This window comes from Orcinus orca, chromosome 20 (genome assembly GCF_937001465.1).
Source record: "Orcinus orca chromosome 20, mOrcOrc1.1, whole genome shotgun sequence".
Classification (NCBI taxonomy): domain Eukaryota; kingdom Metazoa; phylum Chordata; class Mammalia; order Artiodactyla; family Delphinidae; genus Orcinus; species Orcinus orca.
Window position 1 is genome coordinate 34534001 of NC_064578.1, and position 13873 is coordinate 34547873.

General features: G+C 44.6%; 1 protein-coding gene across 1 annotated transcript in view; it reads right to left on the bottom strand.

Annotated features, from left to right (window-relative positions):
• Positions 1-246: 246 nt before the first annotated feature.
• Positions 247-13873, bottom strand: part of C20H16orf78 (chromosome 20 C16orf78 homolog) — a 45226-nt gene continuing 31599 nt past the window's right edge. Inside the window, 5 exon segments of the mRNA XM_033418864.2 lie at positions 247-394; positions 2775-2925; positions 2928-3031; positions 12871-13031; positions 13549-13644. Of these exon segments, the coding sequence (XP_033274755.1) occupies positions 247-394; positions 2775-2925; positions 2928-3031; positions 12871-13031; positions 13549-13644 (660 nt within the window).

The window sequence follows — 13873 nt, forward strand, 5'->3', positions numbered from 1 at the left end:
GAGTGTTCTTTGTGGGGTGGGGAGGAAACCTATAGTTTCTCCTGCGTTGGTTCTGACTTGGATGACGAGGACAAAACACTACGTCAGTGCAATGATCCAAGCAGTCTAACCTTGTTTCCTGATCGCTACTGTCGAAAGGGGACGCCCCAGGTCTGAAGAGCCAGGTGTGATGTGCCAGAGGGTGGCGTCTGATGGCCGAGGGTCCAACAGCGGAGGGGGCTTGAGGTGGCTGGGGAGAGGAGCTGTTTAGAGGGCTACACTGATGTTTTGGTTGAACACCTTTTCAGCATCTCTCTCTTCTTCCACCACGTGGGTGTGGATGTCCACGTTCATTCCTGCATCCTTGCACAGCTCGAGCAAAGTTCGAATGTTGTTCTTGGACAACCTCACGTATCTGTGCGAGACAAGGCCAAAGAGGTCAGCTGAGGGTGGAGTCACTGCAGGCGCAAACTTCATTGAAAAGAGCTTAGAGTTAAAGAGCGACAGTGTGGGACCTCTGTAAGGGACTGGCCCTCCAGACATTTCTGGAGCTGACAGAGGTCTCATAAAAGACTGGGACACCCCACAGACTTGGTGGGTGTTTTTATCGGTATAACTCTTTTGGAAATCAATTTAGCAACATATATGCCAAGCACCTCCTGCCCCACCCCCCAAAAAACCAGGTTTATTATTTTTGACTCAGTAATTCCACTCAGGTCCTCAACTTATCCCGAGAAGAGAATTCAATGGAAGGAAAAGCTACATAAACAAAAGTGTTTATTTTGGGGTTATCAACAATAGGAAAATAGGAAATTCCATCAACAGAGGAACGGTCAAGCAAAAAATGGAATATCCATTTCAAGGACTCTTCTGCTAGTGTTAAAATGTCGTTAGGAAGAAGAAAATGCAATATGGCTGTGACGTTATTGCCAAATGGGGAGAAAACACCAGGATGCAAATTGGTAGGTGTTTTCTCTCATCACTGCCATGTGTGTATAATCTGAGTGAGGCCAAGGACTGGGGGAAATCCAGGACAGTGGTAATAAAGGCTGAGAAAACTGTAGGTATAGAGGTGAGTATTTTTAATAGTATTCAAACAATTACAATTTTCAATTAAAAAATTAAAACACTGATTTAAAATATTAGCTAAAGCCCCACCGTTCTGACTTGTACTGAAGAATAGGACTGATGCCATCTATGTGATTTAGACAGTATCTCTGCCATTATATCCCTTATTCCACCATCAACTTTGACCTTGCTCCCAGCTTTAGTATAAGGAGGGAGGCCCCCGATTCAGGCTGCATTCCGGTTGGTTAATTTGCTACAGATGGTGGGGGAGGAGCTGCATATTGATAGAACCTGGCTTTTCTACCCTTTGGGAATGGTCTCCCTACTCTTTCCTTTTTTTCTTCTTTCTTTTTTTTTTTTTGGCCATACCTGTGGCCCACAGGATCTTAGTTCCCCAGCCAGGGGTTGAACCCAGGCCCGTGGCAGTGAAAGCCTGAAATCCTAACCAGTAGGCCACCAGGGAACTTCCCTTCTCTTTGAAGATCTGCCCAGAGCTTCCCTGTTCTTACAGGCAGCTCAGACCTCACTCACCAGCCCCTATACCTGTACTACCTTTCCCCGACACAGCTCAGGTCAGCCCCACCCTTCCCTGACCAGCCCAGCCCCAGGGGACAATCTCACACAAATCTAGCTGTGGACGCTCACTAAGATGGCAAAGGACAATTTCATCATTTTCTTGGGTGTTTTTCTAATGGCTTGTTAATTGCCATCTCTCCAAATATGCTCTTCCCCTACCCTGCCCAAGTCTCTTTTGTCCCCACCATGGAGCCCAGGTAGGCTGTCTTTGGCCAGAGTCAATTAAAACCACTTTATCTATTTGAAACCCATAGCCAAAGTCATCCAGCTGTGGAGGTGGCTGAGCCAGAACCCCCTCTAGTGGAGGAGACTGCCTGTCCATCTTTCAGCCAGTTAGTCAGCCAGCAGAGCAGGACTGTGTGATGGGGCCCTCGGACGCCAGGCATCTGAGGCCGTCTGAAACCTACAGGCGAGTTCACTGCTGTGAACTCTACAAGGCTGACCACCTTAGTCTCTTGCCCTATTTCCTCCTTTGCCAGTTTCTGAGTGTTGTCAGTTACATCTTTACAGTAAAGGATAACATTGGGCTGGGGAGGGATGCTTGGATGTGGGGGCAGAAACCAAGCTGTCTGGTGTTGCTGAAAACCAGTGGGTCTTGATAAGTATGACAAAGAACAAGCAAGAAATGAGACCCCTTGGTAAGAGCAGTAAATACCAAATGGTTTCATACTTTGTTCATGGTCCCTTTGGAGTCTAAAACCCCAAACGTACAGCAGGTAGCCCTGGGAGTGGCGGCTATAGTCACCAGCAATTCAACACCATTAGTGTAAAGGAGCTTGGGGGAGTTTCCTGTTAAAAACAAGGCCACAAACAACTCATTCTTTCCTTTGTGAATAATATTCATGGTTTCTTTTGTGAAACAAAGAGAAATTTTAGGAAGGTTGTGTATGTGTCCAAAGGCGTGGCGTCAAAATGGCAGCACCTAAATGTCGTGTCCATTCAGGAGACGATCCTCTAGTGAGTGAGGCTGCTCAGAAACCCAACAGCTTCAGCCCTGGAGCAGCCCTCTGGGACTCAAAGACAGAGCCCGGACATGCTGCAGCCACCCTCCCTTGCTCTGGGCTCAGCCCAGGTGCATGAACCACAGACAGTCGTGAGCAAAGCCTGGTCTTGCAGAACGTGCCCAGCCCCACCTGCACAGGGCTGCTCGCCGGCAGCTCAGCACCTCCTCCGGCTTCAGCATCCTCACCAGCTCCATCCTGGGCTCGCTGCCCTTCTCCATGAGGCTCTTCAGCTTACGCTCGTAGGAGGCGTCGGGCGTCTTGCCAACCCAATCTCGCAAGAGGGTTGACTTCGTGGGACAAAGATAGCATCCTGTAACATGGGTTCTATGATGCTTTGTTGATGGTGTGGCGTTGAGAGCTGAGTGGACTCTTGGGTGATTTCATCCTTGATGTCTAAGTCTGAAATTGGACAGATGTCACCAGGGAGTTAGATCCTGGTAGTGGTGAGCAGTAGGGTGGACAGGAAGGGGATGAGACCTGGAAGGCTGCAAGGGCTTCAAACATTAGAGATATGAGGTCTTTTCAAGGCTTTGGCAGGTTCTCCTTCTTAGCATTTGTTTAATCCCCATTCATCTTTTTCTACCTCCTTTCCCCTCATCTCACAACTCATTCCCTTTCTCTCCTTTCATTCACTTCCTTCTCTCAATCTTCTCTCCCTCCCCAGAGAAAATTCACCTAAAGTGAACGTTAGCCTAAAGAGGGGTTAGGGGAAGGTATCAGAGGAGATCAACTTTGAGCTGGATTTTTAAAGGACAGGTAGTTTATCAGATGAAAAAGGGAGGAACAGCATGGGCGGACAGGAGGAACAGCGTGCACAAAGACACACATATATGAAATGAAGTAGTGAGGGTCTGATGTTACCCAAATATGGGGTTTGTACTGAGGGAAATACTGTTGGGACTAGAGCTTGGAGACCTTAATTATTTTCTTGTTAAACATACTCCTCTGTATTTTACAGATTTTTACTTGTGCGAGTGGAATATTTTCTTTTCATTTCTATTTCTAATTGGTGTGACTAGTATAGAGAAAACACTACTGTTTAAATTTTTTTTTTTCTGGTACACCAACAACCATACCAGATTTTATTATTATTGTTATTTTTTTTTTTTTGCTGTCCGTGGGCCTCTCACTGTTGTGACCTCTCCTGTTGCGGAGCACAGGCTCCGGACGCGCAGGCTCAGCGGCCATGGCTCACGGGCCTAGCCGCTCTGCGGCATGTGGGATCTTCCTGGACCGGGGCACAAACCCGTGTCCCCTGCATCGGCAGGTGGATTCTCAACCACTGCGCCACCAGGGAAGCCCAGATTTTATTATTTTTTGACTAGAATTTCTTGAGTTTTGTAGAAAGGCAATCATATCAGGAGAAACATGAAAATATATCCCTCCTAATATTTATAAAAATTATGTACTCTTCTTGACATGTTGCATTTGACAGACCCTCCAAAACAATGTCAATAATGATGATAGCAGTCATGCCTCATTTTGTTCCTGATTTTAATTAAAGTGATCCATCATTTCATCATTTAGAATATTTGCCACTATTTTTGGAATATGTTTTATAATATTTAGCAGCTTTGCTCTTGGTTTACATATTTTTATTAGTAATAATTGCTTGATTCTATTTTTTGCTTTTCTATCATCTACTGATCATATGGTTTTCCTTTAATTTCTTGATGTAATAAATTCTGTTATTAGATAGCTTGATGTTGATTAACCGAACCATTCGTAACCTGCTATAATAAATCCCACCTGGTCACGGTTTATTATTCATTTCATATGTGGATATATTTGCTATATTTTCATACATTAAGTCTATTTGCTAAAATTTTTAAAATCATTTAAAAATCATCTATTATTGTGAGATTGGCCTGCTTTTTTGCCTAATCTTTTAAGTTTAAGGTTATGATGGCTTGTCAAATTAATGCACAAATGTCTGTATTTTATATGACCTGCAATAGTTGAAGTGACATTGGGATTATTTGCTTTTTAAATGTTAGGTAGAACTTGGTGTGAAATCATTTGTCCTGGTGCCTTTTGTAGTGGGAAAATGTCTACCATCTTTCAATTTTTACCTCAGAAATTGCTCTATTCAACTTTTCTACTCTTTACTATGTCCATTTTGATAACTTATAGTCTGATAGGAAATTATTCATTTATGCTGGATCTTCAAATGTATTGTGTAGATGTGCATATAGTATTCTATTATAATTCATTCAATGCATTTCTTGTCTTTGCTTATGCATCCTTTCTCATATAAAATCTTGTATATTTTTGACTCTTCTTTTGACAAGGCTCATGATAACTTCGTACTGTTTGTCACTAGGTTTTTGAAAAAGCTAGCTTTGGATTTATCCTTTTAACTACTTTTAATCTTGTATTTCATTAATCTTAGCTGGTATTTAATGTATTAATTCTCTCTTTTTCATATTATTTCTTCTATATCATTAAATTAATAAAAGTGTTAATTTTTTTGTTTTATACAGACAAGAACGACTACTTTTAGTTTTTGCTGTAAATTTTCTTCTGGGCATAGATTTCGCCTTCATCCCATGGATTTTGGTATGAAACAGACTTATTTTCAATAGTTTTTTTCTTTGAAATAATGGTATTTTAGGAGTGTTTCTTGATTTCTGTTGAGATTATCTTTTAATTTTAATTCTAATTATTGCTTTAGGATACTGTAGGTGGCCCTAAAGTCTTTACTATTGTGAATGTTAATGTTTTCTTTTGATGAATATGCAGATGATTTTTAGAAATATTCTTTGGCCACAGAAAAATGTGTGTTCTCTGTTCAACTATAAAGTTATGGTTTGTTAATTACATTGTTAGATTCTTCTAGGCACTTACTGCAATTGCCTCTTTGAGCTGTCTATTGGGTTCTGAAAGAGGTATTTTGCAGTCTCCTACTATAACTTTATTTTTGTCAGATTCTCTTTGCATTTCTAAATGTTTATCTATTTAACTACTATTTTTTTGTTGTGTGTAGGTTTATTGTTATTATTTGTTCTCTTTAACATTTTAAAATATCCCTCTTTTACCCTGTTGTTTCCTTTGGCCTTAAATCCACCTCATATGTTTGCATTTCTTGTTATCTCTTTGCCTATCTTTTTTTCATTCTTTCTATATCGCGTGATTTTAAGTGTGTCTCTAGATTTTGATTTTTAAACCAATTATTTCCTAATTTGGTGCCTCTGCCCTCTTCTAGGGCATTTTCTATAGATGAATGGATAAATGGCTGAGAAAGTCCCTGAATATTTCTGAATTTGCAAATATCATTCATTCACCCCGACGGTAACTTATATACGGGCTGAGGATAGGATTATGAGGTTATAAGTCTTTGCTCTCAGTAGTCTATAGGTGTTCATTTCACTTCTAGATTGATGCTAATTTGACTCTTTTTCCTTTGTAAGTAAGTTGTTCTTCCTGTAAGCTTGCAAGATTTCATAAATAAAATTCAGGAATTTTACCAGGATATGTCTGGGGGAGTCTAGACCTTCTACAATTACATAAATGGAGGGACAGTGGCCTGGAGAGAAGCTTTGACTTGCCCCAGGTCTCATAATGAGTCAGTGGCTGAACTGGAATCTTTATGTCCAGCATGGCTCTCTAAACTGACAGCTGGCCCCTAATAGAGTGATAGGGTCAGGTGGTGTTAGCAGTCTGTGCATGGTGGAAATTGGTCCTATGTTCCAGGAGAATCCTGAGCTACACATCTTCATTGACACAAATTGAAATCCCTTGGAGAAAGGGCCATAGCCTTTCCTGAGACATCTGATCCTCTTCTGGGTCAAGGTAGGTCTCACGTAGGAAAGAAGAGTAGTAATAGAAAGGTTAATGATAATTTTACATATTAGCTAACACTTACTGCATAACTTATGTGCCAGGCAGTGTTCTAAAGCCTTTCTAGGGAGGGGGGCAACTACAGTCTCACAACCATGTCACATCCATTGAACAAATGGGAAAGTGGAGGATTGGAGAGATTAAGTCATGTGCCCAAGATGCCATAGACAGTGGCGGATCCAGGAAAATGTGAACCCAGGTTGTCAGTGCCTTTTTCTGGGAGCCTGTCCTGGCTACCCTCTCAGACAAAATGTCCCATGTTCCTGAGTCCATGGCTGAACAGATAAGTTAAGATTTCTGGTAAGCTATGTTTGGGACTCCAGGGACTACTCTGTATTCATAGAGACAGAGTTGGTAACTGCCCTCCAACTCTCTGCATTAGGAATGCACCCTTGCCTGGCATGGACAGAATGCTCTGAGCATAGTGGGCAAGGAGAGAAAGCCAAATGAGTTCCATTTTCTTAGTCTAGATGCTCAGACTTTGTCAAGGTTTACTTTGGAAATGTGTTCTCAATGTTTTCCCAGCATCTTTTAGTGGCCCTTAGCCAGAGTCACCTTTTAAAAATTCAAATCTAACTTGGTAGCTTACTTCCTAAAATTTTTCAATGACTTGTCATTGCACTCAATCAGGTTTGTGCTTTGGAAAAGCCAATGTGAGACTTCTGCTTTCAGCCAAGATAGGGTAACAGGGACTGGATTTATCCTTCCATCTTAAGCAGCTATAAAGTGGGGCCTGATACTTGAAACAGGCTTTTTCAGACATTGGACAACAGGTAACTCAGGGCAGTGGCCCTTGAGAAAAGGAAGAGGTGAGTCCCATGGGAGCCCCAGCTGAGAGCTGGGAGATGCTTCCAGGTTGCAGCACAGGGAGGGGAAAACCTAGATAGTATCTAGCAGTTTCCCTGAGTTGGGGAGAGAGAATAGACAATTTAAATGGGCCAAGGAAGCTAGAATTCACAGGGCAGAGTAACAGGAGAAAACTGCATGGAGAGCTGCAGAGATCTGCAGAAGCTTCTCTCAGCTGAATACTAGTTATGCAGGAGAGGAAACTACATAGATAGAACTGGTAGACAAGAACACTAAAACAGCTATTATAACTGTATAGCTCTGTATGTTCAACAAAGCTTGAGCATGCTAAGGCGAGACACAGAAGGTTGAAAATGACCCAAATTGAAATTCTAGACATGAAAACTACAATGTCTAGTATGAAAAATACATTGGGTGGGATTAATAGCAGAGTAGGTATCGTAGAAGGAAAAATCAGTGAATTTGAAGACATAGCGACAGACACTATACAAAATGAAACACAGAGAGAAAAGACTGAGGAAAAACCCTACTGAGTTGCAGAACTTCAAATATGTGTAATTGTGGTGCCTGAAGGAGAGGAGGAGAGTGGAGGAGTGAAAATATATTTGAAGAAATAATGGTCCAAAATTTTCCAAATATGATGGAAACTATAAACCAAGAATCTCAACAAACCCCAGACACAAACACAAGAAACATGAAGCAAATGACATCAAGACACATCATAATCAAGATGCTTGAAAACTTCCAAAGAAGTCAGAGGAAAAAGATACGTTACAGGGAACACATAAATAAAGATGACAGCCAACTTCTCACTGGTGACAATGCAAGCTAGAAGGCAGAGCACAACTTTAAAGCATTGAAGAAAAAAGCTTGTCAGTCTAGAATTCTACACTCAGCAAAAGTACCTTTCAGAAACAAAAGTGAAATAAAGACCTTTTCAGATATATAAAAGCTGAAGGAATTTGTCACCAACAAGCCCACACCATAAGAATTTTTGAAGGAAGACCTTTAGGCAGAAGGAAATGACTCCAGGCAGAAAGCTGGACCTGTGTAAAGCAATGAAGAGCACTAGAGATGTTAACTACGGATAAACACTGAAGTCTTTCTAAAAGATATTTGCTTAAAGCAAGAGTAATAACAGTGTATTGTGGGGTTTATAATAGCTTATGGAGAAATACAATGAATGGCAACAATAGCCTGAGGGTTGGGAGAGGAGAAATGGAAGTATACTCTTGTAAGTTCCTTATGTTCTACGTGAGTGATACAGACTATGAGGTGAAGGGAGGCTGTGATATGTCAAAGATGAATCCTGTCAGCCCTAAAGCAACTACTAAGATAGCACAACAAAGTTATAGTTCACAAGCCAACAAAGAAGATAAAATGGAATCACAAAAACTACTCAGCCCAAAAGAAGGCAGAAAAACAGGACGGGGAGGGCAAAGAATAGATGGAATAAGTTAGAAACAAATACCAACGTGGTAGGTTTAAACTCAACCATATCAATGATTACATTCAGTGTAAATGGTCTAAATATCCCAATGGGAAGATTGAAATTGTCAGACTGGATTGAAAGTAATGCAAGGCCCAATCATCTGCTGCCTCTAAGAAACTCCCTTTAAATATAAAGACCCAAATAAATTAGAAAGGCCAGTTTGGTAGCCATAGAGGAGGAAAGCTATTGGAGGTTCTTAGGGTCGGGGTTCAACTTAAATAATAGTAGTTAAAGTGGAGAGGAAGTGAAAGGCATGAAAGGTATGGAGGAGGTACAATCTCCAGGACCCAGTAACGGGTCATAAAGGGTCGTGGAGGGAGACAACTTCTGACTTGGGTCACTGTGCTGGGCCAGTGCTAGCCCGTGCGATGGCCCCTGTGAAGGGGAGGCATGGGGGTTTGCGGAGCCTGAGGGACATCCAAGCTAACACTGGGAGCAGGCATGTAGATGGAACTCAGGAGAAAAGGCTGTCTGGAGATTTGAATTTGGAATTCACTAGACAGTGGTTAAAGCCACTCCTTTGGATAGAATCAGCCAGGAAACTTGTATAATGGGATGAGAATGGCAGTACTGATCAGTGGGGAATTCAGAGGGGAAATTTAGGTCTGGGAAGGGGGAAAGAAGGGAAGGTTGGTTAGTAGCAAGTTAGAAATATACGAGGTTAATAAATTTAAGTGGAGATTATGTGCGGGTCAGAGAAGCCTTAATGGAATCAGATGAAGCAGGGGAAAGAAGCCCATCAAATGGGAATATTTTGCATCCTTTATTCACAGAAGTGAGGTGACCCAAGACCGCAGCTTCAGCTTAGCCATATGGATCTCTCTTTTTTTTTTTTTTTTTTTTTTTTTTTTTGCGGTACGCGGGCCTCTCACTGTTGTGGCTTCTCTCGTTGAGGAGCACAGGCTCCGGACGCGCAGGCTCAGCAGCCATGGCTCACGGGCCCAGCCGCTCCACGGCATGTGGGATCTTCCCGGACAGAGGCACGAACCCGGGACCCCTGCATCGGCAGGCAGACTCTCAACCACTGTGCCACCAGGGAAGCCCCCATATGGATCTCTTGCTGCCTTGCGTCTGGGTTGGGCTGACCTAGAGGCTGTATTGGGAGGGGGGCAAGGAGTCAACATGTATGGTGAGCGCTCAGAGGGGACCAGGACAGGGTGGTGAAAGAGGAAAGAAAGTAGAAGAAAGCGTGCTCAGGGAACTCAAGGGGGGAGAGGCAATGGAGGAGAAGGGAGTGGCAGAGGCTGTGGCATCCTGAATGTGCCACATGGTAATCAGTGGAGGGCCAGGGGCATTTCAGCAGTTTAAAGGGAGTGAGTGGGAGTTTTTGTGAAAATTAGGTGAGGTGACAAAGGCGAAACAGTCTGCTCTGAAAAGCAAAAGTATTCCACACGGGTGTTGTCACCGTTGTTCCTATTAGCTTCGGTGCTCTGGAGCCAGGGACAGTTAATATCATTCGTTCAGAGCGCTCACAGTGTTTTGCAGATCCTGATTTTGTGGCCATCACAACACTGGAAACACAGAAGAGCAGGAGTGGTTGTGATTGCACAGGCTGAGCTGTCACATTCCAGTCCCGAAGGTGGTGGGGAATGTTCGATGGTCATGCCCACCAGGTCACACAGAACCATGACGTGGAGAGTGGAAAGAGCTTACTCTTCCGACGGGAACTTGGGACACACAGGGGATCTGGTTCTTGAAAATGACGCTAATGATCTGGGTGTTGAGTGGGGCTGAGGGAGGTTAGAAACAGATGTTCTGGTCTAGAGTACTTTTCCTTGATCTACACTTATCCCCTCTTAGACTCCTGCTTTAGCCCTTAACTGCCTCTACGTGCTTCCTAGAGGCTGCACTCCCAAACCAGATCCTGCTCACTCATTTCAGCCTTCCTGACAGCCTTCACAGTAAGTTCCCCTTGCTGTGCCCAGGCTCAGCACTGACTCAGTCCTGGGTGCCACACCTGGATGCGCAGGTGGTTCCTGGACGTCTCTGAACAGCTGCTGCACTTGAGGGGCGTGAGCACCTGCTGACCCCCAGTGGCCATTGGTTGTTTTACATTAGGAAAGGGAAGACTGCTCTCCAACAGGGTGGTTTTGTGCGAGACAGGGCTGGGCAGATGCAGGGGGAACTGCAGAAGACCAAATAGCTGGTGAGTCAGCCTGCCCTGGCATCCTTGTTCAGTGAAATGAAAAAAATGAATCGACTTGCATGAGAGTTTCTCTTAGGGAAGGAACTGCCTTTGTTTAGGAAAATATCTTGATAGATTACATTGAGCGTGGAATGAGACAGTGAAACAAAGGAAACAAGGTGATCCCTTGATGTAAGAAGCCAATGGGAATGTGCGGGGCAAGGAAGGCAGAGGATGGAATGGAGGGGAGAGGAAAGAGGGAAGAGGGAGAGCTGGGCAGAACCAGGACTAGAGTGAGACAAACGAGGTACCCAGGGGACAAAATTTAAGGAGGTGCTTGCTCTCAGGCTCATGAAAGTGCAGGGTTGGCACCTGAGAGAGGGCACCTCCTTAAATCTTGTGACTTGGGTGCTTGGGGTTGAGGAAAACATCTGGAGGCCACCCCTGCAGGAAATGTAGCCAGAGAAATCTCCTGGTGGCAGGGGACAAGGACTTTGAAGAACAAGAGGGGATTGTAATCAACTTCTAATACGTTTGCTGTGAAGTCTGTGATGTAATTATTTCCCTTTGCTGCCCGAAACCTTCAGTAAAGTCTGCTTATACATAAAGGCTTCATGTGAAAGGTTTGGGGAGAAGTGAAGGAAATGTGTTCTGTGTTTGGGTTGGCAGAGAGCAGGGAGAAGGGAACAGCCACTGGAAGTGAGACCTACAGATGCTCAGGGTCCCAGCAGGACCAGGACACTGAGAGTGACGGGAAACTTGGGGAAGGTGTGGGGCTTCCCATAGGACATAAGTCAATCTCTTTCTATTTTTTAAATAAACTTTTTATTTTGGAGTACTTTAAGATTTACAGAAGAGTTGCAAAGATGGTACAGAGAGTTCCTATACACCCTTCACTCAGTTTCCCCTAATGTTAACATCTTACATAAGCAGGGAACAAGCAGTTAACATGGGCACATTACAGAGCTTTTTTGGGTCTCACCAGTTTTTCCACTGAAGACCTAATTTAGGATTCAGTCCAGGATCCTGCCTTGCATTTAGAGCCAATCATATTTAATTCTTAGTGGCAAGTAACTACAGTTTGATTACAATGACTTTTTCAATGAAAAAGAAAAAAAGAGCTTTTCTTGGGCACAATGGGGGAAGTTTGTACAGGAGAACGAGCCCTTGCTTGAAGGCTGTTGCCCCTCTTTCTTTGGGCTAATTGGAATCCCTTCCAGATTTCTTTTTTACCATACGCCTCCATCCCAAGGGGGCAGGCACAATAAATGCATCTGTTTTTCCAACACAGCCCACCAGAGGATGTTAGCAAAATGTTTACTTAGAAATAACCATTTGCTAACATTTATTGAGCACCTACTCTGTATCAGGCTAAGTATGTTCTGTGCCTCAACCCACAACTATACTGTGAGGCAGGTCATGTTATGTTTCATTTTATGGATGTGAAAACTAGACCCCAGAGTTGGAGTGGCTTGGGATTATATAACATCTCATATACAATTGTGATCTATTGGTGGGGCTGGGATTTGAACTCAGGCAGTCTTGGCAATCGGTATCTGGCATAACCCAAGCCCACCTCTTCTTGGGTGCAAGCGTCACCTGGCAGATTTCAAGCCAGCAGCTGTGGTTCCTTCTGTAGCACCTTGACATTGTCACAGTATCTAAACTAATTAGATCATTTGGACATGAGGTTGGTGTCACCAAAATGGCTTCAGGAACCTGGGGGACATTATACTGGCTTCCTGAGAAGAGAACACCCTGGTGCCAGCTGAGCCTTGACATCCGCTCGCCTCCTGTCCAGGTCACATCCCCTTGCGCTGTGATTCTCCAAACAGTCACGTGGGGCTCCTGAATCCACAGAGGTGGGGTTGACATGGATGGTGCTGCCCTAAGGATGCTGTGAGCTTTTGGTCCCTCTGATAGGAGGACAGTTCTGAGGACAGTTCTGGCATCCGGACCAAGGCGCTTCCCTTACCAGATTTCTAGGCTCATCCTTGGGGTAGTTGCCCGGGGTCATGCTGCTGAGGCGTTTTCCCTTTGCTTCCACTCCATAGAGCCTTCGGTGTAGGGCGGAGGCTTCCCCGTCCTTTCTGGAGCTTTGCCCTGAGGCCTGGGAGGGGAGCTGGAGAGACATTACAGGCTAGAGAACGGGGATCTGGCTCCGCCTCCTTCATTCCTGAAAGGAACAAGTTCAAGGGCTTGCTGAAAGGCAGGCGAGGGGGCCTAAGGAGAGTCCTGCTCTGGGTGCTGGGACACTGGGACAGGGATGCACACTGGTGTCTGCTCACCAGTGCCTCCCTTCTGTCCCTATAGCTCAGAGGGAGGCCATGAGGGACCTTGGAAACCACAGCCTTCGCTGGCGGTCTCCTCTTTCCACTGGCACTCCTGAGTGATTTAGGGGAGGGAGGTGGCACCCGGGAAGAATGAACTCTACCACAGGGGTGCAAGTCTTCCCACCGGGGTGTGCAGAATGTTGGGTGGGGGCTGGATGGGTGGAGGGGGCAGGGGATCCATTTGGGTGCTAGTGTGGGGCAGGAGTGAATTTTAGAGCTTTAAATTTTAAAAAAAGTAGCCGATCCCATGCAGGAGCAGAGTGGGTGCCCCTCCTTCACGTGGAGACAGTGGTGGGGCTGTGTCACCTTCTTAGAGAATGCCACCTGGTGGTTCCCTCCCTGCTGTTTCTGGACATTTTTGGCTTTCTTTTCTTCCTTCACAGGTGCTGCAGAGAGCGTCACCACCTTGGGTTTGTTCTTCTGAAAGAACAGGGAGAAAAACCCAGTGGCTGAACCACTGGGCAAGACCAGCCCTGCACCCTGCAGAGTGGAAGGTGCCACCCAGCTTTTGCACCCACTCTGGCGCTCCCTTTCCCCCTCGCAGCCCCTCTGCCTCCTGACGCACCCGGTGTCCATATCACACCGCCCCCAGGATGGCCTTCCAACCCCAGGTCTGGCTGTCCCTGTCCACCTCAAAATCCATCACTAT